The following is a 27,589-nucleotide window of genomic DNA, read 5'->3' as shown; positions in this document are numbered from 1 at the left end:
GCAGGTGAGACTTTCTGCACTTCAGACTAGTGAAGTATCTCATATGATTCAAGAGTGCTGTTCATTGAGTTTTACGCTCAAGCACAAGAAAGGGAGAAATGAGATTCGTTTGTATACTATTCTATCTGAGCCAGCATTATATTCTCGGATCAGAGATGCTCAGATATCTGATGTTAAGACTCAGCGATTGGCACGTCTAGCCAATGGAGTTAATACATCTGGATTCCATTTTCAGGCAGATGGTTTATTGTGCCTATCTAATCGAGTGGTTGTACCTAATGTTGCGGAGCTCAGGAACGATATTCTTTCTCAAGCTCACAGGAGTCGATTATCAGTTCATCCTGGAAGCATGAAAATGTATAAGGACTTGCGAACTAGATTCTGGTGGAAAGAGATGAAGAGAAGTGTGTATCAATTTGTTTTGAGATGTTTGGTTTGTCAATAGGTCAAGGCTGAACATCGACGACCAGGTGGATTACTGCAAAATCTTGAGATTCCCGAATGGAAGTGGGAGCATGTGACTATGGACTTTGTTACCCACTTGCCTATGACGTCACGTCAGTGTGAGGCTATCTAGATTGTCGTTGACCGTTTGATGAAATCAGCACACTTTATTCATTATAACCGGGAGTATTCTTATGATCGCATGTCACGCTTATATATCCAGGAGATAGTGCGATTACATGGGATTCCAATGAGCATAGTCAGTGATAGAGACCCGCGATTTACCTCACGTTTTTGGGGTAGTTTTCAGGAGGCGTTGGGTACCACTCTGAGTTTGAGCACTGCGTATCATCCAGAGACTGACGGGCAGTTAGAACGGACGATTCGTATGCTGGAAGATATGCTACGTTCTTCTGTCATGGATTTTGACTTATCTTGGCAGGATCAGTTACCTTTGATCGAATTTGCCTACAATAACAGTTATCATCGTAATATTGATATGGCACCTTTCGAGGCATTGTACGGTCGATGGTGTCGTACTCCGTTATTCTGGGATGAAGTCGGGGAACGACAATTCGAGGGTCCTGAATTGGTGCAGCAGATTGTAGACAAGGTAGATTTGATCAAGCATAGGATCAAAGTTGCTCAAGATAGACAAGCCAGTTATGCTAATATTCGCCGCAGGCCACTTCAGTTTGAGCCTGGTGAATATGTGTTTCTCCGAGTATCACCTTTCAGGAAGGTGATGAGATTCGGCGTGAAAGGCAAGTTGTCTCCTCGTTTCATTGGGCCTTTCCAAATACTGGAGAAAATCGGAGATGCTGTATATCGTTTGGCTTTACCGCCAAATCTTTCCAGTATACATAATGTTTTTCATGTGTCGTTACTTCGACAGTATATAGCTGATGAATCTCATGTGATTCAGTCTACTGATATTCAGCTAGAGCCAGATCTGTCTTTTGTTGAACGACCAATCCGTATCCTAGACAGAAAGGAGAAAGTTCTTCGGAACAAGACTATACCACTTGTGATGGTACAGTGGCAGCGCCGAGGCGTTGAAGAAGCAACTTGGGAAACTGAGAGTCGTATGCAAGCGGAATATCCTGAGTTGTTTTTTTTGTACTTTTGATTTACCATGTAAGATGTAATTACAGTTGTTATAATAAAACATGGTTTGATGTTTCATATTGTTATCTTGGTTTGTCTTTAGATATTATTTCGCGGACGAAATATCTAAAGGTGAGGAGAATGTAGTAACCCAGAGACCATTTTAAGATAATAATATGTTAAACATGATTAAGGGTTGGTAATTAATCAATTTCGGAGTATTATTGGACTTCGGAAGAGAATTTGGGCTTTTGACTTTGGGCCGGATCGAAAGCTCCGATCCCAGCCACTTCGGAAGCTCAGCGAAAGCACGAGATCGGAAGCTCCGATCCAGGAACGGAAGTTCCGATCTCCAGCTGCCAGCAATACTCGATGACTCAGCCGCGAGTTTTGACAAGTGTTGAACGTAGAGCAGATCGAAAGCTCCGATCGCCCGATCGGAAGTTCCGATCCCGACGTGTCACACATGCATGCAGTGAGCTGGATCGAAAGCTCCGATCCCGAAATCAGAAGTTCCGATCCTGGCCGAGAATTTTGCCTATAAATAGATCTCGTTATTTCATTTTGAAATATGAATTCTCGAGTTTCTTTCTTCAGTTATATAGTGTGAGATATACACTTGAGGGCCCTATCGGTTATAATAGAGGTTCTGGAATAACCAAGGTGTGGTTATAGTCATCCGGGACTAGCGACTTCAAAGGGCTAACTACGGACGAAGGTATGGTCCGGGAATTTATTTAAGTTTTGGGAGTACTTATTAGCTTAGTTAAGGCTTATAGAATTTATGTAGTGATACGGTGAACTTTTGAATATAGGCTTGGAACCTAGGATCATATTTTACTTGGACTAGCCTAGAGGTACGTACACATTGACTGAGATTGCCAGCGAGTATACATGTTTATATGTTGCATTTATTTGGCATTATTATATGGCATGATGTATGCTTTACCATTTTATATACTCATATGTCATGTGCATATACACGTTGAGCATATACCTTGTTATACCTGACTATAGAGCCGCTCAGCTCTGTACTCGATAGTCTGTCACTGAGAGTACCGCGACGGCGGGGGAATTTATGTCTGTCTACTCTGGTGTACTAGACGAGTGTGGTTGCACCCAGAGGTTGATCCGTGCGGTGGCAACACTCATGTGGCGCCGGTTCTGAGCATGATTTTTCAGATGACCCTTTACCAGTCATCATGTTGCATGCATTATATACATTTGTTTACTCATGTATATGTACTGGACGTTAGCGCTTACGTCCTAGTTGTTATCTTGGACACCCTATTTCATGGGGCAGGTCGCAGGATGGACGGAGCTGGTAGTTCAAGGCAGGACTAGGGAGCAGGAGCCTTGAGGATTTTATTATACAGCAGGATTCGATATAGCTGTATAATGTTTACTGTTTAAGTTTTCGATTTGGTTGTATCACTACAGTATTAAGCCTGGATTATTTACTAAGCTGATATGTAAATTATGGATTATGTTTCCGCACGTTTTTACTCTGTTAAGTATTTTGCTGTATTAAGTTTAATGCATGCTATTAGTTGCCAGTTAGTAGGTGATTTCATGCAGGGTCACTGCAATGAAAATATTCCGTCAGAACCACAAACTGACGAGAATCATGAAATCTCTATTAATTATATTAATACTGGAAAAATATGGAACCGAAAAGATATAGAAGATATTGATGAGATATTTTCATATAATGCGGTATGTGACATCATAAATGAAAATGAAGATCATGAACCAAAATCTTTTGGTGAATGTAAAACTCGTTAGGATTGGAAGAAATGGAAAAAGGCCATCCAAGTTGAATTGAATTCACTAAATAAACGTAATGTTTTTGGACCTATAGTCCTTACACCTGAAGGTGTAAAATCCGTTGGATACAAATAAGTTTTTGTTCGAAAGCGAAATGAAAAAAATGAAATAGTAAGATATAAAGCTAGACTTGTTGCACAAGGTTTTTCTCAAAGACCTGGAATTAATTATGAAGATACGTATTCTCCTGTTATGAATGCAATTACGTTTCGATATTTGATTAGTTTGACAGTGTCTAAAAATTTGAAAATGTGTCTTATGGATGTTGTTACAGCCTACTTATACGGATCACTTGGTAGTGATATATACATGAAAATCCCTGAAGGATTTAAGATTCCTGAAGCACAAAGTTCAAAACCCAAAGAATTTTATTCTGTGAAATTGCAAATATCATTATATGGGTTAAAGCAATTTGGTCGAATGTGGTATAATCGGTTAAGTAAACACTTGATGACAAAGGGATATGTAAATGATCTAATATGCCCTTGTGTTTTCATCAAGAAAACAACATCTGGATGTATGATTATTGCTATATATATTGAAGATTTAAACATCATTGGCACAGATAAGGAAATTCAAAAAGTTATGATGTACTTGAAGGAAGAATTCAAAATGAAGGATCTTGGAAAAATCAAGTATTGTCTGGGTTTGCAAATTGAACAAAAAGAATGTGAAATTTTTTTTCATCAGGAAAATTATACAGAAAATGTCCTTAAACGTTTTAATATGGATAAATCAAATTCTTTAAGTACTCCAATGGTTGTTAGATCATTGAATGTAGAAAAAGATCCATTCCGTCCATGTGAAAATGATGAAGTTATTCTTGATCCAGAAGTACCATATCTAAGTGTCATTGGTGCCCTTATGTATCTTGCAAATTGCACTTGACCTGATATATATTTTGCTGTAAATTTATTGACAAGATTCAGTTCATATCCAACAAAGAGGCACTGGAATGAAATTAAACATATATTTCGTTATCTACGAAGAACTGTAGATTTGGGACTTTTATACTCAAAAGATACCAATAAAAATATCATTGGTTATGATGATGTTGGATACTTATCTGATTCACATAAGGCACGCTCCCAAACGTTCCCAAACCGGATATGTATTTACTCGCGGAGGCACTGCAATTTCTTGACGTTCACAGAAACAAACACTCGTGACAACTTATCAAATCACGCCGAGATTATTGCGCTATATGAAGCAAGCTGTGAATGTGTTTGGTTAAAATCAATGAAACGGCATATCCAAAGTTCTTGTGGATTTTCAGTAGACAAGAAGCCTGTGACACTATATGAAGATAATGTTGCATGTGTTGCTCAGATGAAAGAAGGATACATCAAAAGTGACAGAACAAACATATCCCCCCAAAGTTCTTTGCCTACACTCAAGAGCTTGAGACGAATAAAGATATTGATATATGTTATATTCAATCAAGCAAAAACTCATCAGATCTTTTCACAAAGGCACTTCCTACAACAATATTCAGAAAACATATATATAGCATTGGGATGCGCAATCTACGAAATATGTGAAAAATCACTCGTGTTAATATGAGGGAGAGTTTACGTGGTTGCACTCTTTTTTTCTTGCTATGATTTTTATCCCACTAGGTTTTTCCTAGTAAAGTTTTTAACGAGGCAGTATACAAACACGTAATATCACGATCATCATCACAAGGGGGAGTATTGGAAATTATATATTAAAATTAGATTGAAAATTATTGTGATGGTGATGTGATGATATTTTAATTTTTGATTATGTAATAGATGACATATTTATTTTTGGACATTTCTCAATTGAGGATCTATAAATAGACCTCAACATTTGTGAAGAAAATACACAAGTTTAAAGAGAATATTTTATAAGTGTTTGATTTGATATATATTTTGAGTTTTAGAGTTTTTACTTTTACTATAAATTTTTACTTTTCATAACAAAATAAACATATTTTCATTAAATTTATTTTATTTTTTAAAAATAAATTCTATTTTTAACTTAAATTTGGGTAGTAAAGTTATATATTTATTTTAATTCGTTTGGATTTGTGAAGGTCCATCGGTTCTGTGGATAAATCCAGAGGAGTTAATTCATATCTATTCGGGTCGAATTGATTCAAAAATGTTATTAAAAAATTTTTAAACCCGAATTCGAGTCGAAACGAAATCATCTCAAAAATTGTAAACTCTAGTATATTCGAATTATTTCTTTAGGTCTATCCATAGAACTAAAAGACTTGCATAGATCCAAACAAATTGAAATAAGTTAATAACTCCGCTAATCAATTTTTTAATAAAACAATAAAAATTATATTAAAAAATATTATATAAAATATATTTATCTAAATATGTTTATTTAGTTAACTAATTTTTTTGATCACAAAGTACTCATATACAACATTTTCTTTTTTTAGTTTTTGTTTTTTTAATAAATTATATAATTAATAATATTTTGATAATTTTTTTTATCAAAAGTCTAAATTTTAATTCTAATTTTTGAATTTGACGGCATCGAAAAATTATTAAGAGTCAAAAATAAAAAAAATTATGATTAAAAAAATTCAATTGATTAAATAAATTTATTTGGAATCAGTTATATTTATAAAACAAATTACTTAAATTAAATAAACATATTTCGATAAATTTATTTTATATCATATTTTTTAATAGAAATTTTATTTTTTGTATTAATAATTGGTTAAATAATTTATTGACTTATTTTAATTCGTTTGGATCTCTGCAAGTCCTTCAGTTATATGGATAGACCTAGAGGATTAATTCTGATATATTTGGGTCGGTTTCAAGTTCATATTTTTCGAGATGATTTTGTTTCATCTCGAGTTCGGGTTGAGAAATTTTCTAACGGCAGAATATGTATAACTTTGCTACCCAAATTTAAGTTAAAAATATAATTTATATTTAAAAAATAAAATACATTTAATGAAAATATATTTATTTAGATTAACTAATTTTTTTATAAATATATATGTTCAAAAAAATTATTTAATCAATCTAATTTTTTGAACCATAAATTTTTTGTTTTCTATTCTTAATAATTTTTCAGCCCCATCATCGAATTCAAAAATTAGAATTAAAAAATCAGATTTTTGAGAAAAAAATTATCACACCGGTACTTAATAAATAATAATTTTACAAAATATAATTAATTATATAATTGATTTATTAAAAAAAACCAAAAAAAAAAAGAGGTTGCACATGGGACGTGCAAGTCCCCATGTAAATGCTGGCAGCGTCCGCTGCAAGCATGAGCGGACGCTGCAATTTCTTTGCCACAGCGGATTGTAGTAGTTTCGTTGTGGCACACATTATTTTTGATATTATTTTATTTTTTTTAATTACAAATAAAAAAACCCAGTCCTACACATCAAAGCTAGGCCGAGACTTATAAATTTTCTAAATAAGGTTACCGAAAATATTTAATTTTCTCATTGAAAAGGAAAATATTAAAAATTTCCCCAAATAAAAGGGTAGATGAGATCCTAGCATATAGGTAATACCCAAATCATGCATCTAACGGTTCGTATTTTTATATACATACGTAATTAATTATATATTGTTGACGTGACAAATCATGAGACATTAGATCTATCATTGGGGTATTACCGGAAAATTCGGGCATACCCCATGGGATAGGTGGAAACATGTGATTGGTCCAAATGATGTGAACCCCACATGATTGATGTGGGGCCCATATGATTGGACCAACGAGGGAGTTTTACCTACCCCATGAGGTAATACACATGAGGTAGGGTCGAACTTATCGGTATTACCCATATGCTAGGTTGAAATCTACAAATAAAAGATTGGGTCAATCAACATATTTTTTCCAAGTCGACCTCGAAGATTCGTTGACGACTTCATTCGTGCACGTGCCACGGACACGCGCGTAACACACTTCGATGATTAATATAATGTAGGTGTGATATTCAAATTATTTTTAAAAAAAACTTTGATTCCCCGGTCAAAAACTAAAGTTTCGTTTGGACATATACTTTAAAAAAATCAATGTTTTATAAATCAAGAAAACTTAAAGTATGCGTTTAGATAATTTTTTTGTAAAATATTTTTGAAAAATATTTTTTACAGAGTGTTTCCAAGTATAGTTTTTTAAAAAATATTTGAGATGTGTTTTTGAATGTTTTTATAATGAAACTATGAAAAATAAAAATGAACAACGTTACTTTTGAAATGTTAAAATATTTTTTTATAAAATAGTTGTACAAGCACATATTTATTCTTAACACAACTTTTAAAACATTCTATAAAATTTTTTTAAAAATAATTTTTATAAAAACGTTTTATAAGTACATGTCCAAACGAAACCTAAATTTTTTTCCTAGAAAATTATTATTCTAGTTCATAATTTCTCTTGAACAACTTAATTCAAAGATATCAAAAGATAATTTTTTATAGTAATAAAAGATTTTTGAACCGTTTTTTTTTTTTTTGACATTAAGCGTGCTATAATTTATTTTTTTTATGACGTAGAAACCTGCAGCCGCTATCTTTCGCTGCGCTCTGGGTAAACCCCCGGACTAACGCAATAGCTTGCAAACTACGCTAGTCAGGTAAACCACACTAAGCCCTGTGTGACAAGCTAGTCCAAGAAGGTGTTGACCGGGGGAATCAAACTCCTGATCTATGACCAAGAGTTCACCTACTCTATCAACTTGGACACCCCTTAGGGGTGCGTGTTATAAATTTTTTTTTTGTGACGTGGGAACCCGCAGCCGCTACCTTTTGGTGCGCTCTGGGTAAACCCTCAGACTAACACAATATCCTGCAAACTAACTAGTCAAGTAAACCACATTAGGCAAGCCCTGTGTGACAGGTTAATCCAAAAAGGTGTTGGCAAAGGAAAGCGTGCTATAATTTATTGTGCATGTGTATAGTGGTTGTGGCAATGACAATTTAGACCATGTGTAACTGCATTGCCACATGACTCGCATCAAGTAAATTCCACATGGAAACAAACAAATGTACTGATTAATTTCCATAACCATAATATATATCAAGTATTTTATTTATTTCAGTGGAATAAAAACAGAACTCGGTGGTAATTAATTAATTAATTAAATTAATAAAATAGCTGAATAGATATGAATCAGTAATTACACGCAAGCAAATTGCTTCCTGGAATTCAGCGCACACCCCTTTCGTGTTATAGCTCGCTCCCCCCACAAGCACACCGGTGGCAAGACCTAACACCTTGCTATATACATGTTTTTAGACGACGGTGTGAATATATTTTCCGTCTTGAACCCGATTCACGTCTCAAACTTAAAATTTTATCGTCAGATAGGTTATAAATAAACATATCGACGATCGAGATTTTGTTGTTTTTATTTTTTTCTTGATAATATACATTTAATAATATTTTAAGTTTTGTCTAATTTTTATTATATATATAATCAAGAACCGGGGTATATATATAGTTGGAAAAGGTACGGTTGAAACTTAAATCTCATCATTTTCATAATAATTATGGCTTCAAGAGGACCACCACTCTCGAAGCTGCTCCTCGGCTTCGTCTTCTTCCTCGCTTTCGATTTTTTCGTCCCGCACGTGTTGGCCGTGGTGGAAAGCTGCGGGGCGGAGCAGACGGACGCATGCATCAACAAGAAGAAAGCTTTAACCCTGAAGATCATCGCCATCGCGTGCATCCTCCTCACCAGCATGATCGGCGTCTGTCTCCCGCTCGTCACGCGCTCCGTGGCGGCGCTCAGCCCGCAGCGCAGCCTCTTCGTGATCGTCAAATCGTTCGCCTCGGGGATCATTTTAGCCACCGGGTTCATGCACGTGCTGCCGGATTCCTTCGACATGCTCACATCCACCTGCTTGGACGATGATCCGTGGCACAAGTTCCCCTTCACTGGATTCGTCGCCATGCTCTCCGCCATTGTCACCCTCATGGTGGATTCTTTGACCACCAGTTTTTATTCCAAGAAACAAAGCCCCGGGGTGGTTCTGCCCGAGAGTGCCGGAGGCGCCGCCGCCGGAGATCAGGAGATGGGCGCGGTGGCGGCGAGCGGCGGGCATTCTCACTTCCACGGTCATGGCCACCACCACGGATCCAAGCTGGAACTGGAAGGCACGCAACTACTTCGTTACAGAGTGATTGCCATGGTTAGTAATCAGAGATTCTATATGTATATTTTATTTGATTAATTAATTATATTCTTGCACGAAACAATATATGGATGATATTTGGAAAACAATTTTCAGAGATCATAATCGTATCTTTATTTCTGATTGACCAGAGCTTAAATTTGAATTCTACTTAAACACACATTAATGAATAGGTTGAAATGTTTTGGTGTTTCTTTTGATATGACAGAAACCAATGCATGCGAGTTAGGTTCTGAAGAGAATTAATATCCCACTGAAGCAAAATCAAATGAAATTATTATATAATTTTGAAAACAGTGGTGAATATATGTCAGCCAGTTTCCATCTCATTAATGACTCGAAGACTAAATATTGAGAGGTTGGGTGGAGACTGGTGTAGGCACAACTCTGCCACCAGTCGTAGTTGTCCTAATAAAACAAAAACAATCTTAGGAAGGGACAAAGGTCTATGTGCTTTTTGTGTAGTCTAAAGTCTTCTATGTGTTGACCTTTTGTTTTAAAGGTTTAGGACCTTAAATTCCACTATGGCTCTATATATTCTTGGCTGAAAGTGAAGTGGGCTAAAATAGCCAAGTGGGAATGGGATATATGGAACCTATTAATAATTCTTGTCACCTATATTTGATCATGTGTTACAAGTTTGAATTTTTATGTTATGTATAATTTTGTGTGGCCTAATGTAAGCTTTTATTGACCAAGATGCAAGCTTTATAGAAGAACTTCGTTTTTATGATGATGCCTATTGCAGGTTTTAGAGATAGGAATCATAGTGCACTCGGTGGTGATAGGCCTGTCTCTTGGCGCCTCGAACAACACTTGCACGATCAAAGGCCTGGTGGCGGCGCTCTGCTTCCACCAGTTGTTCGAGGGGATGGGGCTGGGGGGGTGCATCCTCCAGGCGGAGTTCAAGTTGATCAAGAAAGCCGCGATGGCCTTCTTCTTCTCGGTGACCACCCCGTTCGGGATAGCTCTGGGGATCGCGCTTTCCACCACTTACAGGGACGACAGCCCGCGAGCATTGATCACGGAAGGCTTGCTGAATGCTTGTTCTGCTGGCCTCTTGGTTTACATGGCTCTGGTCGATCTCTTGGCCGCGGATTTCATGGGGCCGAAGCTGCAGGGGAATATCAGGCTGCAGATCAAGTCGTATGCCGCGGTTCTGTTGGGGGCTGGGGGGATGTCCCTCATGGCCAAATGGGCGTGATCGACTAGAATTTTCTGTCTCCGTCCCTAAGAAACTGGAAAAATAATATTCGGGTTTCGGTTCTATAAGTTAGATATTAATTTTAGTTTTATGAATCAGTGTCTGGTTTACCTTAAATTGGAAAGACACAAGAAAAAAGCAATCGAGGTGACAAATATTGTTTGCCAGATTATAGTGCGGATTTGTATATAAATTTACGCCAGTAGGTATTAATATTATTGACACCGATATATACCAAGTTGAAATAAAAATCCAAGCAACTAAAGAATCTAGAAATATACAAGGACCAAATCAAATTGATTTCTTTGCATTAGAATACAAGCGTATGCTGACAGCTGAATGATGCTTCTTTTAATTCAGTATTGAATTGACATGACTCCCACGGGCCCATGAATTTGGTTTTGCATTTGAGTACTTGTCAAAGAGTTGTATAAAATTTAAATTCCCTTTTCATAGTAAACTACCAAACTTAATTAAAAAACACGAAAATTTCTATTCGACCTTCGCGAACTCATTGGACCCAACTCGATTTTTTGTTATGGCAAAAGTTTTTTTTTTTGGGATACGTATCGAGTTGATTCGTCTCATATATATATATATATATTAATGAGACCGTCTAACAAAAAATCTTATCTTATCTCACTTTTTTAAAAAATATAGCGTACATAAATCAATCTTCGTCGAAGAGAGTTCATCGAGAAAGAACCAAGTAACCACTGTCGGAGCTGGCCTTTGCCGACATTGGGCCCAAATAATAAAACACGTATATGTATTATATATTATACAGCCCACATTGGCCAAAAAAAATTTTTTAAAAAAATATTTGAGGAAAAAAATAAAACATTTGTGTGTGTGTATATATATATATATAATTTACCCAAAATTTTACATTTTTATATATTGTTATTACATGTTCACTTGTCTACAGTGGACACACAAAAAAACAAAAAACAAAAAACAAAAAACAACAACAATTTTTTTCCTTTGATAATTTCATACTCTAACTTTAGGCTCAATTTTTATCTGCTATTACTACTCAAGTATACAGTCCATAATCTTCGGTATAGTCTTTTTTCCTCACGAGCTATGAACGTCATACACTTTAGTTAACAATCATTTCAATTCATTTTTCATATTCCATATTTTCTATAAAATCCAAAATTTCATCAAAATTTAGGTTCATTTTTTCTTCAATGTTTGTCTATCATTCAATTGTTTTAAAATTTTGTGTCCTTGTAGGAATTAATGCATATTTTCGAATGTACACATTTTTTTATTAAATTTATTTTACTGCGGACTTTGTACATGATGTTCCTTGTCATTTTTTCGGTATTTTTCAATCAATTAACATGTGATATCGGTTGTATGTAAGTTCTAAAAAGCGTGAAGTGTGACGAAACGTCATGATCAAACTTCAAGCTTCACAAACTTAAGCGTTAAAAATCGCTTTTTATATATAATTTTTAATTACATTAAGTTGATTAATAGAATAAATAACATATAAACTTAAAGAATTTAAGAATAAATACATAAATTTTCAAGTTATAAAAAAATGTTTTTTTAACTGAAATATCAAATTCATATATCTTTCAAAAAAAACATTACAAATCCATTTCGGAAAGCATGAATAAGTCCACGTATAAGAACGAGAACATGACAAAGCAAAATTTGCAATCTTATGAGCAACAGCATTTGCGATCCTCTTGACATGTTGGAGTTTTTGAAAGGAACCATCCAAAAGTAGCAATTGTATTGCTTTGATAAGATTATCATCTGGGCTCAAGCATCCATTAACATCTAACTCTGCATGAATTGTCTCCAATGAATCAGAGTAAATCCAAACATTTGACTAATCACACAACTTGCTGAGATCCATTCCAAGCATAATAGCCCATAATTCACATCTGAAAACCGAGCTCGGTTTGAGAAATCAGACACGCTTGTTTGTGCCGCAACTATCTCCCCATGTTCATTTCGAATAATAGCCCCAATTGCAAAACAATCATCCCTCTCATTATACTCGGCATCAACATCCAAACGATAATGACCCAACGAAGGTTTCTCCCACTAGTTATAAAAAAATGTTATGTTAGCAAATATTTTGGAGATATTTCTTATATTTGTATTTATCTTCTTCCATATTCATTGATTTGTTATCATGTATTTAGTATTGTTACGATAGAGATTTATTTTATAAAATCTTTCTATCTTTATAGAGCTTTGTATGTACTCTATTTATTGGAGTGTTATTATGAAATAAAACAATTCGAGTTATATCTCATTATATGGTATCAGATAAGCCCTTCGGCTCACGCCTCACATAGCCGTCCAAACTCCCACCTCCACCCTACACCCTCCATGGCTGCTGTTGTTCCTCCTCCTTCTCCCACAGCCTCTTCGTCCCTCATCACCATCAATTCTCTTGCTCAACTTCCCCTCAAACTCTCTTTTTCTAATTATGCGGCATGACATCTCCAGTTTCGGTCTTTCTTGATTGGATACGATCTCTTGGGGTTTGTCGATGGCACTCGCGTCTGCCCATCACCCACAATCTCCCAAAAAATAAAATACATCTCCACTCATAGAATGTTGTTCTAAGACTTGTTCTCTGATGGGTGGTTCCTGGTTGATTTTTGTAGGTTAATGGAGTTTTTAGAAGAAAACTGAGCTAAAGACGCGCGCGCGAGCGAGCTCTTATCTCGCGTGTGTGTCATACAAAGTTCCAGAGACATGAGATTCAAGACGCGCGCGGGCGGACCTATTTCTTGCGCGAGCGCCGAAGGAAATTCCAGCAACGTTTTATCTAGTTCGCGTGCGAGCGAGCTCTTATCTCGTTTGCGCGCGAGTGGGGGTTCAGGACTCTTAGAAACCTCCTCTGTCGAATTGGAATCGATTAACATGCAAGCAAATAACTGGCCAGGAAATTCACAAAACAAATATAAATTCAATAATCAATGAATTAAAATCAAGTATGAAAATTCTCTAATAAACAAACAAGTTTTCTACATAAATTGTCTGGCCCAATCACGTGGTCTTGATCGAAGAAAAAAAACAACTCAAAGTTTAACATAATTCATAATCAAAGTTTTTAATCATGAATTGAAAACGAAAATAAAAGAAAAGAAAGAAATCTTCTCCCAAGCAATAGCCGCCTTGCGCGTCCTCCTCGTTTCGAAAATCTTGAACCCTTCAAAAATATTAAAATCCTCTATTTATAGTATCCCGGATCCCACTGTTCACCTAGCCGACACTAGTTCAAGCTATCTTAAACCAAGACCCAAAGGAACCTGACTCAGCCATCAAACCAGTGAACAACAACTAAAAACTAGCCATGACAGAAAAATCATTCACAATACATAAAAACACGAATGATGCATGAGTTAAAATTTGAGTTACCATATCCACATACAAATGCAACAACACAATTTAATAATAAAAACAGTGAATATACTGCTCTAAATGATGTGAGAATAACATGCCTTTACGTTTAAAACGCACGAAAAACTAATACGGTTGCGGTTGCACGTATCGGGACTCGGAAATCTCATAATTATCCAATTCTGGAAGCTCAAATTCCTAAACTGTTTTTTTCTATCTCTAATTATTCTCAACTAGCTTCCAATCTGCGAAAAATCACACAATGGTCAAAAGTCAACCTTGGTCAACTCTGGTCAAACTTTGACCAAAAATTACCGAATTTTATTACGCTCTCACCGCTTAACGATTTCGATTCATGACTCGAAACTTGGATATTCGGATCTATCACGTCGAACCTGTCAAAAATGGATAACACATCGAAGGTCGGTGGCTCGTCGGAGAAGACGGCGGCGATGGCGGCGTCGGTCGTCGGAAAATCGCAGAACAACTCCAAAAATTATGAAATTTGGCAAGGTTGTAGAGCTCGACGAGATGATTCTAACGGACTAGGCCACGTCCGGAATGGACCACCATGGCACCGGAATCGGCGAAAAACAAGCGGCGGCGGCGTGAGCTTCCCGAGCTCCGATCTGCACCATTCGCGACGGAAAAAGCTACTACAAGCTTAGGAAATGTTCTACACATCACCTACTACCATCTAGCATCTAAAAAACAACCCAATCGAGCAAAATTCCGATCAAAACGCGCGAGGAAGACGATGAATAGTGGCCACTCCTTCTCGACTTCGTGCTCGGCAAATCGGACACCAAAAATCACAATTCTTGGTATGGTTGTGACCGCCTCGACGAGAGCTACAAGATGGGGTAGTCAATCGACGGCGATGGGCGGCGGCCGGCGACGGAAGAGGCGGGAATGGGGGTTAGGGTTTAGTGTGTGTTTTAGGTGTTTAGTGCGTGAGAGAGAGTGTACCATTTAATATTATAAAATTTGGTTCTAAAATGACCCGATCTGATCCATTTTAATATTCTTGTGTTATTTTACTCCAATATGAAATTAAACACATTTTTAAAATTATCTGAAATAGCGAACTTTGACCTGACAACTAGACCAATTAATTCCCAATAAATAAGTTGAGTCAATCTAAGGCTTTGACCAATCACCCAAACTGATTATTTTCTCCAATTTAAATTATCTGGCATCAATAATTATTTTTAATTCCATTATCTCAATAATTATCTCAAAATGTCAATATTATCATATATTCAGAAATAGTCAAACTCATTGACTAATTGGCACGTGTATTTTGTAAATACACTCTATAACTCATTTGGCAGTAATAATTATTTTTTTCCAACTCAATAATTATTTTAATTGCCAATTCATTCGGTAATAAACTTTGGGACGTTACACAACTTCTCCTTCGGCCGCCTCCCTCATCAGGCCCTGTCACTGGCTTCTCCACATCTCGGTATTCCAAGTCTTCGCCTACTGCTGCTCCTGGACAACATCGTTCCCCTGCACCGGCTCGCAGTCGTGACTCACGCGGATCCTCTCCATGGACTGCTCGTCCCTCCTCGGGACCCCCTAGTGCCTCTCCTCTCCCTTATCTTGGTCGATGTAAATTGTGTGGTACTTTGGGTCACTCCTCCATGCACTGCCCCGAATTCCAGCACATTCCTTGGACCACCTCTCCATCATCGGGTTGCATTGCTCCAGCCTACACCCCTCCGTGGGCTCACACAGCGTTAAACATCGCGCCCTCACCCTCTTCCACTGAGTGGTTTCTCGACTCCAGTGCCTCCCATCATGTCACCATGGATTTGGCTAACCTGTCTCTCCATATGCCGTATGACGGGTCTGACACCATGACAGTTGGAAATGGCGAGGGTTTGCCTATCTCTCACACTAGCTCAGTCTTCGTATCTACATCTACTACTCCCCTATTACTTTCAAATGTTTTATGTGTCCCTACTATGACCAAAAACGTAATCTCAGTTCACCAACTTTGTCGCACTAACCACCTTTCTGTCATTTACTTGTTGTCTTCCTTTTAGGTAAAGGATCTTCGCACGGGGGCCCTACTCCTCACCGGGCTATGTAAGGATGACACTTATGTTTGGCCGAGTTCTGGTTCTTCCCCTATCGCCTTTAGTGCCACTTCGGCCTCTCTGTCCTTGTGGAACTCACGTCTCGGTCATCCATCGTCTGATATTATGCGTCATTTAGTTTCATCTAAAGTCTTGTCAGTCTCGTCTAAATACTTTTCGTCCCATCATTGTAATTCTTGCAATATCAATAAAAGTCACAATTACCATTTTATCATTCTGCTCTTACCTCCTCACGTCCCCTAGAATTAATTTATTCTGATGTATGGACCTCTCCCGTTCTCTCACTCGATGGACACAAATATTATGTTATTTTTGTCGATCACTATACTAAATATGTATGGCTCTATCCCTTAAAACGAAAGTCTGATGTCCTCGCTGCTTTCACAAGTTTTACTCCCCTCGTTGAAAATAAATTTCACACTAAAATTATCACTTTATACACGGATAATGGCAGATAGTTTATTGCTCTACGCTCACTTCTCCTCTCATGGTATCTCTCATCTTACCCCTCCCCTACACACACACCTGAAAACAGTGGGTATTCCGAGCATCGACATCGTCATATTGTCGAAACTGGCCTTACTCTACTTCACCAAGCTTCCCTTTCCCTAACCTTCTGGCCGTTTGCGTTTGTTGCTACCACATACACTATCAATCGCATGCCCAAGTTCAATCTCTCTATGTCTTCCTCTTTCACCAAACTTTTCGGGCACTCTCCAAATTTCCAAAAACTCCGTGTCTTTGGGTTTCTGTGTTATCCTTGGCCGAGTCCGTATAATACGCACAAACTGGACCCCAAATCCAGTCCTTGTGTTTTTCTTGGCTACTCGCTCACCCAAAGTGCATATTTGTGTTATGACCCTGTGTCCACTAAACTCTTGGTCTCTCGTCATGTCCACTTTGAGGAGTCTTTCTTCCCCTACACCACCCTCGTCTGTCCGCCCACCCCCAGTGACATCCCTGTTGACTCTTCCCTTCTTCCCCTTGTCCATCCTCCAGTCTTTCGGCCCCCGAACATAGTTCCGTCTGCTGCCCCGCCTCTTTGCGTGGATTCTTCACTGTCGTCGCTTCCACACACCGCTGTCCCTCAACCTCAGCCTCCATCATAACCAGCCGCTCTAAAAATAACATTCGCAAACCAAACCCCATGTTCTCCCTTGTCACCATACCTGGCTCTTCTGATCTCGAACCCACATGTGTCTCTGCCGCCCTTAAGGATTCTTGATGGCGAGCTGCTATGTCTCTTGAATTTGATGCTCTTCTCCGCAATGGAACTTGGGATCTTGTACCTTCTCATACTAGTCAAAATCTGGTTGGTTGCAAATGGGTGTACCGCATCAAGTGCCATCCTGATGGCTCAATTGGCCGCTTTAAAGCTCGCCTTGTTTCTAAAGGTTTTCATCAACGCCCAAACATTGATTTCCGTGATACCTTCAGTCATGTGGTCAAACCAACAACTATCCGTATTATTTTAAGTCTTGCGGTCATGCAGGGCTGGTCTCTATGGCAGCTCGATATCAATAATGCTTTTCTGCAGGGATCCTTGGATGAGGAGGTATTTATGGCTCAACCACCAGGGTTCTGTGACGTCAACTTCCCTACCCATGTCTGTAAACTCTGTAAGGCTATCTATGGTCTTAAGCAAGCTCCTCGCGCTTGGTATCATGCACTCCGCACGTTTTTGCTGGGTCTTGGCTTCTCCAATTCCATCTCTGGTGCCTCGTTATTCTTTCTTCGTCGTGGCTCTGACACTATCTATCTTCTGGTCTATGTTGATGATTTGATTGTTACTGGAAGCTCTCCCCCTCTTATTGCCACGATTATAGCACAGCTCGCCGCTCGGTTTTCTCTGAAGGACTTGGGACCGTTATCTTATTTTCTGGGTGTTGAGGTTCTACACACATCTCGTGGTATTCTTATCTCTCAATGCAAGTAGGTTCTTGATCTACTTTCCCGCTTCAACATGCAGACTGCTAAACCTGTTCAGACTCCCCTTGCTACTGGCATGACTCTTTCTCTGCATGATGCTGGTCCCTCTACTGATGCTTCTCGTTATCGACAGGTGGTTGGCAGTCTTCAATACCTTCTCCTTACACGTCCTGATATTGCTTTCGCTGTCAATTGTCTGTCTCAGTTCATGCATTCCCCGTTTGAACATCATTGGGGCGCCGTCAAGCGCTTACTTCGATATTTAAATGGGACTATGACTTATGGCCTTCATATTTGGAAGGATAATGCTTTATCTCTTCATGGTTTTACTGATGTTGACTTGGCTGGCAACCCAGATGATCGTTGTTCCACTGCTGCTTATGTGATTTTTCTAGGCTCCAACCCGATTTCCTGGAGCTCAAAGAAGCAACGGTCGGTTGCTCGCTCATCTACTGAAGCCGAATATAGAGCCATTTCATCCGGCGCGGCTGAAATTACTTGGATTCACTCTCTTCTTTGTGAGCTTGGCGTGCACTTACCCTATGTTCTTGTTCTCTACAGTGACAATATTGACACTACTTACTTATGTGCTAATTCGGTCTTCCACTCTCGTATGAAACACATAACTCTGGATTATCACTTTGTCAGAGAACTAATTCAAGGTTCACACCTACGTGTCTCTCATGTCTCTTCTCGAGATCAACTCGCCGATGCTCTCACAAAGCCTCTATCTTCTGCTCGACTTCGTGATCTAATGTTCAAGATTGATGTTTTCCATGAATCATCATCTTGAGGGGGCCTGTTAGCAAATATTCTGGAGATATTTCTTATATTTGTATTTATCTTCTTCTATATTCATTGATTTGTTACCATGTATTTAGTATTGTTACGATAAAGATTTATTTTGTAAAATCATTTTATCTTTATAGACCTTTGTATGTACTCTATTTATTGGAGTGTTATTATGAAATAAAACAATTCGAGTTGTATCTCATTATATGTTAGTCTCAAATGGACAACTTATTTGGAATAAAGCAATTGTGTTGGGTCAACTTTCATCTCTTAATTGCAAATAAGAAAATGTACAAACCAATTAACCAAATTTAATTTTGATCCCTATAAGTTTTTTTTATAAAAAAATAAATTATAAATATTTATTATTTTTAATAAATTTTAAAATTTAATTTTTTAAAAAATAAACTTAAATATTATCTTAAAAATCATGTTTTTCACGCTTATTATAGTCAACCAAAGGGTTGACCGCTTTCTCCACGTTTTTACCCAAAGCGATGTTTTTTGTTCACACTTAATCGCGATTAAGCTGTATTTTTTTGTGTTTTTAGAACTCTGATTGTATGTAGTAAATTGTGTTCCAACCTTATGACAAAATAATTATAGGTCAATTAACCGATGTCCCTTTTTTATTTATTAATGTTGGATTATAATATATCGTTGTCTACATTTAACCAAAATCCCGACTCAGTCTGAGCAATTAGCCCCTGATTTTTTTCCCTGTATCTCCATGCATGTTATAATTTGGCGAATATTATACAGTACTATTAAAAGAATTAATTAATCATACTTGTTTATTCTAGCTAGATACCATCAAACTAAAACGTCACAGAGCCTCACTCTCCCAGTTTCAGATTTGTCGCACCAAATTAGTCCCCATTTGATACACTTTATCATACCAAATGTTGCACCAATTTTAAAAATGTCATGTATTTTGAATTGGTACAGAAAGTCTCATTTCTTGAAATTTTGAAATGTTACCCACTAAACATGCAATAATTGGATATAATCGACACCTCTAAATTATTATTATTATTAGGTTCACCAGCTCTGGAGGTACAGATTCTTGTCCCTTTGCGGGTCAAGTTTTTCCACCATGGCCCACACTTTTGGGAAAAAAATTCTACACGACAATTTAGTCTGTACATGGCATTTAATCAAGGGGATTGGTAAAATAACCTAGATCAATTTTTTTTTTTTGAAAAAAAATAATTTTGTCAAATGTATTTGAAATAAATTTAGGAAGGTGATTTTTTTTAAAAAAATAGTTTAATGAGGTTTAAAAAAAATCCTTGTTTTAAAAATTATTTTTTGAAATAATTTAATTAGTAAAATAACCACATAGATATAACATGAACTGGCACCTGAACATGTTTCAACGGGGTAGATAAACAGATAATTAACAGTTATTGTTCATTCCCCACAAAACAATAACTAATACAATTAATTAAGCGTGGCTACTGGTTTGAAATTAAATGATTAACCTTGTTTACTTATATTATATAACAATTTTATATTATAATGATAAAGCTTTTTGTTGTTTTCAAACAAAGGTTACCACATGATAACGCCAGTCAAACTGGCTGTCTGATATGATAATTGTTGCTAAAGTACACTAATTACTGACACTAATGCATTAATTTATTAGATAAGTACATGTTATCCTAACTATCGTATTCTTCTCACGGTCTCAAATTTGGGAAGATATACCAAGTTCAAAGTAGTACATGCGTTTAGGTAGTTTTATTATATTTTTTATTTTTTATTTTTTGAAATTTTGGGTACTGTTTTGTGATTGCTTTTATAAAATATTTTTTAGTTTTTCTTTCACAAGATTGATTGAAACTCAACTTTAATAAATAGAGATAATAGATTAAAATATTTTTATAAATGATAAAACGTGAAATCAATAAAGATATTTTAAGGTATTATCTAATAAATACCTCCGGTAAAAAAAAAACACAAAAACAAAATACAAACCTTTTATAATTGCTGGATTATTACTGAATAAAGTAAGATTAGGAGGACAGTGGACAGTGGGATTCTTACGTTTTTTAAGGCTTAAAACAAACGCAAACCCATGTGCGCTTATGTATGTGGAATCTTTTTCTTCTATACCATTTTTTTAAAAAAATAATTAATTAAATTACTAAAAAATAATTAATTAATCAAATTATCCATCTATACTATAGATTATGTAAGAGTATCTTAATTGATTTCTTGGTATGCCTATAAAAATATAAAATAAATATAAAAACACACACGCACAATAAACTGCTTCCCTCCACTATCTCAATTTTTTTTTTCATTTAACTTTATGCTATTTTTCTTCCAAATTTTTGTATTTAATATATAGTACAATACTCTTATTTGTCAATTTTAATTAAAATATAATTTTATTATAAAAACGAGATTGTTTAACGGACAATACCTGCAACAAGACACTCGTACTAGTTAAGAAACAAGTACTTATTACAGCATATTTTGAATTCAATTATTTATTCACGTCGGCGCATTACATAAGGTAGTGTTTGCAACCTTTAAAAATAAGTGATTATAGAGATTCTTTTAACAAATTTGTTAACAGAATCTCCATAATCACTTATTTTTAAAGATTGCAAACACTACTTAAACCACTGTGATTGCTTTTTTTAATTGGGCTTTCACTTATCTATTGGCTAATAAGACAACTACCGAAATACACAATTGTAGTGATGCATTATTACATTTAAATGACATTCAATTTTATATATTAATAAAAGAGAATATATATCATCCTACAATTTATATAATTTGAAATTTTCTAGTCCGTACATTTAATTTAAGTAGTAAGACATAATAACACTACCACTAACAGCAACAATGATAAAAATAAATTAAAAAACTAATATATATAATATAAGATATATTTTAATTCTTATACTATAAAGTTTATTTATCTAATTATATAAGCTTTTGAACATGTTTCTTGTGAAATAATCTCACGAATCTATATTCATATTCATGATACGAGTCGATGAAATAATCTCACGGAGAATTAGTAAATGCAGTAAAAACTAAGCTTTTGATATAAAATATTATAGTTTTTTATAAATAAAATTGAATCGAAAATCTCTCTTATGAATTTTACACGTGTAATAATTTAATAATATTTTTTTGTGTGAAATAATAACCTTATCATATTTCACTGTCGAATCGTCGGTCCGTCCTCGATTTTTATCAATATATAAAATAACATATAATAAAAAAATTATAAGTATATTAAATTATATGTATGTGTAAATAAAAATAGAGGGGTGGGTGGGTGCCATTGGAAGAGCAGCAGTAACTGATAAATCTCTCTTTCCTGCGTGAACAACTAACCACGGAAAAAGGAGAAGTAACCTCTGGGGGAGACACCAATAAGCATTTGTCAGATTAGGGTTCTAATGTTCCCCTGTATTGCCCTACATACATGTAATTTATAATACTAAAGAATTATCGGGGCTCTCAACTTTGTGGGAGACAAGTCAGGTGATTAATTCTTTCAACCATGTTCTTGATTCTTTTTTTTTTTTTTTTTTTGCCTCCGAATTTTCTGTTCTCTGTATTTATTTAGATTTTTTTTGTTGATTAATTGTGTGTATGAGTGCAAGTGTTGGTGATGATTAGCTGGAGAAGTGGGATTCCACTTTCTTGGGCTGACTTTTTTGTACGAAGGAATTTTGTCTCTTCTTTTTCGACTGGAGGGAAAATCTTTTATCTGGGAAAGAAAAAAGATTTGTTTTTTTTTGAATTATGTTTCAAGTTTTGTGATGATTTTGGATCTTGAGGTTGATGCTTACTTGAGCTTAGCTTTGAGTTTTCTTGATTTGTATGTATATGGTACGGTTATTTAAAGGGTTTGTTAGTGTTAGTTTATGCTGGTCATCTGGAAGCAGGATCTATTTCAGGAGCAACAAATGGAATTTATGTGTTGGATTTTGAAATCTAATTAATTAGTCGTTGTTGCTTCGAATGTTTTAGTAGTTTTGGAAAATTACATGGCGATGGAGGATCAGAGAGTAGTTGCCGATGGTTCTGATGTTAATGAAATTAAAGCCAAGCATGACGAAGAAGAAGACGAGTTCAGAAGCTGTTGTGAGGATGAGGATGAATTGAAGGATATAGAAATCAGTTCGAAGATGGATTCAAAAGACAATCTTGATGAACTTTTGGTTAAAATGTATTTCAAAGGTTTATCTGTTGCTAATCCGGGAGATTCTGGTTCTGGGATTTCTGGGATTGGAGTGGTGATGCAGAAGTCCTGTGATGCTTCTCCAGTTCGAGTCCAGAAAAAGCTTGATTTCTATGTGGAAGAATCAATCGCGGATTATTTAGCTTTGCTGGATGGTCTCTCTGTTGCTATGGAGAAAAACATCACGCGGGTGCTTGCCTTGACCGATTCTCAAGCCATGTATGATCAGGTGAGGGATCCTCAGCCAAAAATTTTGGTGTTTTTGAGCTATTGTTACTATTCAATTTATCAATGGTACTGACGCTTGATATTTAATCGCCTCAAAACTTTTAAAACTCTGAAATCTACATTTATTACCACGATTTTGGACATTTACAATCTAAGCATGGCTTCGTGTATGAAAAAGATATCTTCTTGAGGTCTGTTTTCCTCTTTCCATTTTATGCTTAATGGTGCTAAAATTGGTAAACCTATTCCAGATTACACGTGAAGAATTAATTGCAAATCCCCTTTTGTTGGCGCTGAGACGAAGGATACTAGACCAAGCCAGTAATATGGAATCATTTGTTCTAAAAATTGCCCCAACGGTAGACCAGGCGTTACAGCTAGCACAGGTGGCTATTGGTGTCGTCTCCTTTCCTACTGTGGGAGAAAAAGTTACTGAAATTTGTTCCATCTGTTGTGAGGAGAGGCTGTCTTCTATGATGCTTAAAGTTAAATGCTCCCACACATTTTGTTCCCTTTGTATGAGAACATATGTTGAGGAAAAAGTACAGTCTTTCCAGGTTCCCGTTAGGTGCCCTCAGCCGAAATGCAAATACTGTATTTCTTCTTCTGAATGTAGGTCTTTTCTTCCAGTTACCTCATATGAATCTTTGGAGAAAGCCCTCGAAGAAACCAAGTTTCAGATCTCAGATAAGATTTGTTGTCCGTATCCTAATTGCTCGGTCTTGCTTGATCTGAAGGAATGCTTGTCGACCCGATCAAGTTCATCAAGTCTGACTCGGTCAGACGACAATTGTATGGAATGTCCTGTTTGTCAGAGGTTTATATGTGTTTATTGTGGGGTTCCTTGGCATTCCTCGGTGACATGTGAAGAATATCAAAATCTGCCATTGGAAGAGAGGGATGCTAGTGACATAACCTTGCATCAATTGGCACAAAATAAAAGGCGGAGGCGTTGCCAACAGTGCCAGAGAACGATTGAGCTCACTCATGGTTGCTCCCACATGACATGCTGGTAAATAAAAAATTGTTTCATTATTATGGATATGGTGGAGGAAAAGCTATTTCTCAAACCTTTTGTACAAGGAGTAACTTAACAAAATATATCTGCTTGTTGAGAGGTTGGTATTAAGTTTCCTTTGTTAGATCTTTACCGACATCCCAAATATTTACTTTCATGGCCATCTTATATCTCTCGACCACCTGGAACGAGAACTCTTGACCTCTGTTTCCTTGATTAGGAAAGACACTTTCAGTACTGAAACAAGGTATTATCAATGGTATTCAAGTAATAAAATTTCTAGTTTTCGTTGTGGAATTTAATATGAGATTTCGCGGGACGTAGCCTAGGGTTCTTGAAATGTTACGGGTTTGACCATTAGCTGGTTGAAAGAGTTTGATGCCCAGTCAGATTCAAAGTCTTTCTTAAATTGAATCTTATCCCATCTAAACGTGCCTATGATGATTTCTTCTCCAGAGCTATTCCTACACAATCTTATCCTTTAATAATTTGTCAATCCAGATTGGAAGCACATGGAGACATACATACCAAAACGATAAATGCCATCTGTGATTCATGTCATGCTGGTTATTTATTTTGTTTTTCTTGTGTTATTCATTGTCTTGAACTTCATGACAAACGCGGTCATAAATAGCACCACAAAATGAATACATAAACCTGCAAAAGGGTCGAGCCGATATAGAATCCAAATATTGCACTTGGATACGATTTATAACCTCAAAGCTCAATACACTTACCCCTTGTTTCTTGCTACAGGTGTGGTCATGAGTTCTGCTTTTCTTGCGGTGCGGAATATAGAGATGGCCAACAGATGTGTCAATGTGCATTATGGGATGAAGATTACTCTGACGAATTAGCAACTTATCAAACTCAACACTTTGAACAATGGGCTTGGGATTCATTTGAATCACTTCCAATGATGATGGATGCATATTCAGAGCAAGAAAGATCACAACTGGCGCTTATCCATAGGTTTCTCGCCGGAGGTTTCAGTTTGACCGATCACCAACCTTACCAGTCTCCACCTCGATGTACAGATTCATACGTCGATGCCATGAAGGATCTGAATCAGCTGCCTTGGCTCGAAAGATTCGTGTCTGTTATTAATGATAATTACTATGAAGACCTCATCCAATGAATTGTTGCAAGCTTGGAAAAGTTCATTATTAGTGTTGGAGGTAGAGTAGCTCACTCTTGAACTCCTCTAGCAAACAGAGTTTCTTCTTTTCATATAGTTTTCTTGTTATATCCATTGCTCATAGCCTATGAGCTTGAATTACTTTGTGGTTCATCGAGGAAAGAAATGAAAGGTAAACATGATGAAAACAATTTCTTGACCAATTAAGGTCTCAGCATTTGGATTCTCTATCTCTTTACATGCTAGTTAGAGTTATATGTACCCTAAATAATTAACAATATTCCACTCTACCTCACGTTTTTTTTTTAATATGTAAAAATTTGGTTCATCATTTGGACTGGAATATAGTGATTTTGCAAATTGACTATTAAATTTTCGTATTTTAAAATGTAAAATTGCTTTTGTAACCTTAGTTTTTAATGTATTTTTATATTTATCTATAGTTATCACAGATGGAAAAAATTGGCAAAATTAGAATCAACAAATTGATTTGGTTATTTACGTATATTATTGATTTGAGAAACATATGCTATTTTTTTCTCAAATTGATTGACTTTTTTAATAGTTGATTGGTTAAACAAATTAAACAATTTGTTGGTATAAAATATACATATTTTTATTAGTTCAACCTTTTTTAATTAATGTATTTAATCGTTTTGATTTATTGGATATAATTTGAGAGTTTTTACGAAACACTTTTAAGATTCTAGCTCCAAAAAATGCTTTCAATATTTGTGAATGTCAACTTCAACTTCAGCTATTATAAATTTTAGTCAAGTTATGAGCAAAAATGTGATTTTTTTTCATGTTTTTGTTTTTTAATTTAGAGTTTAAAATTACAAATTGACATTTACATCCTTAAAATATTTACCATTTACACAATTATCCTTGATTCATTTGTTCTAATTTGTTTTCCTAATATGAGTTTTTTTAATACTTTTAATAAAATTTAGTTATAAAATTTAAATAATATTTTATTACAAGCATTTATTTTTTAAATAATACTTTGTATTTTTATATAACTAGGAAAAAACATGTGCGATGCGATGCATGTGGGAACAAACTTTCATTGTCGATAAGAGTTGTTAAAAAATAAGTCGAGAATAGATAAATTTAGTGCAAATTAATGATGTTCATGATATTTTAGTCAATAGTAAATTCAACGTAATATAATATAATATGTATAATATATATTATAAAATGTGTGCAAATGATCTTTGTTAAAAAAATTCATGTGAAATCTAAATGAATTTATAATTGTTGAAAAAAATATTAATAATCAATCTTATAATTTTATATAAATTAGACACTGGAAAAATATAAAACAGAACTGATACCATAATGGTGTTATTAAAATAAATTTAAGATAAGAAACAAGTATAATTCATAGTGTTGAACTACTTATTTTACTACTATTGATTTGTGAAACAATAAACATATAATATAGATAGGGAGTTGATATTTACAATTTATTTTGTGTTATCTACACACACTTCATGTGTAAAATATGTGTTCAATTTACTCACAAGTGGAGTGCAAATAACACAAAATGGAGTGTAAATATCAACTCTCATATAGATAATGAGTTCTAAATCTAAAATTAAAATGTTGTGTCAAATATTTACTTCATTTATATTTTGAACTCTTATATCTTTCACGATGTTTGATTTTGTCATCCATCTTTTCTTCTTTGTGAAAGAAACATGATGTACCTCAATAAAGTGATCTCCTTGGATGAGCTGAAGGGGCTCCTCCAAATAAAAGATGAACTGCTGCTGACCTGAAACCACTAACAAGAGTGTTAAGGGGGGCCGGAAGGTGTTCCGGCATATCCCCTCCGACGCTCAAGTCAGATGCTAGGATAGCGAAAATATAGAGAGTGGTGTGTGCACACGAGTGAAAAATTAGGATCCAAATAATGAAAGTGAACCTGGTATTTATAGGAGAGGGCTCCGGGTTTAGCGCCTACTTTCCTTATCAAGAATCCGCGAATCCCAGGATCACAATCCCGAATATTTAGGCTGAGATCTCGCCTGAATCTTGTC

The 27,589-nt window shown here is 35.9% G+C and overlaps 2 protein-coding genes across 3 annotated transcripts; both read left to right on the top strand.

Moving 5' to 3' along the window:
- Positions 1–8,674: 8,674 nt before the first annotated feature.
- LOC140882299 (fe(2+) transport protein 1-like) lies at positions 8,675–10,955 on the top strand. The gene is made up of 2 exons (XM_073288231.1): positions 8,675–9,530; positions 10,282–10,955. The coding sequence occupies exons 1-2, from the start codon at positions 8,889–8,891 to the stop codon at positions 10,735–10,737; spliced, it is 1,098 nt and encodes a 365-aa protein (XP_073144332.1). The 5' UTR covers positions 8,675–8,888; the 3' UTR covers positions 10,738–10,955.
- Positions 10,956–22,256: 11,301 nt separating this feature from the next.
- Positions 22,257–25,821, top strand: LOC140881779 (E3 ubiquitin-protein ligase RSL1). Of its 2 annotated transcripts, none has more exons than XM_073287354.1 (4): positions 22,257–22,457; positions 22,953–23,389; positions 23,640–24,400; positions 25,163–25,821. In XM_073287354.1, exons 2-4 carry the CDS (start codon positions 22,967–22,969, stop codon positions 25,542–25,544), a joined length of 1,566 nt encoding a protein of 521 aa, XP_073143455.1. In that variant the 5' UTR covers positions 22,257–22,457; positions 22,953–22,966; the 3' UTR covers positions 25,545–25,821. The 2 variants fall into 2 exon arrangements, with proteins under 2 accessions (XP_073143455.1, XP_073143454.1); XM_073287353.1 differs by having other exon boundaries at positions 22,950–23,389.
- The last annotated feature ends 1,768 nt before the right edge of the window (positions 25,822–27,589 follow it).

The sequence above is a fragment of the Henckelia pumila genome, chromosome 2, assembly GCF_033568475.1.
Source record: "Henckelia pumila isolate YLH828 chromosome 2, ASM3356847v2, whole genome shotgun sequence".
Lineage (NCBI taxonomy): Eukaryota > Viridiplantae > Streptophyta > Magnoliopsida > Lamiales > Gesneriaceae > Henckelia > Henckelia pumila.
Note: the sequence above shows the minus strand (reverse complement) of the source record. Positions and strands in the feature narration are given on the sequence as shown.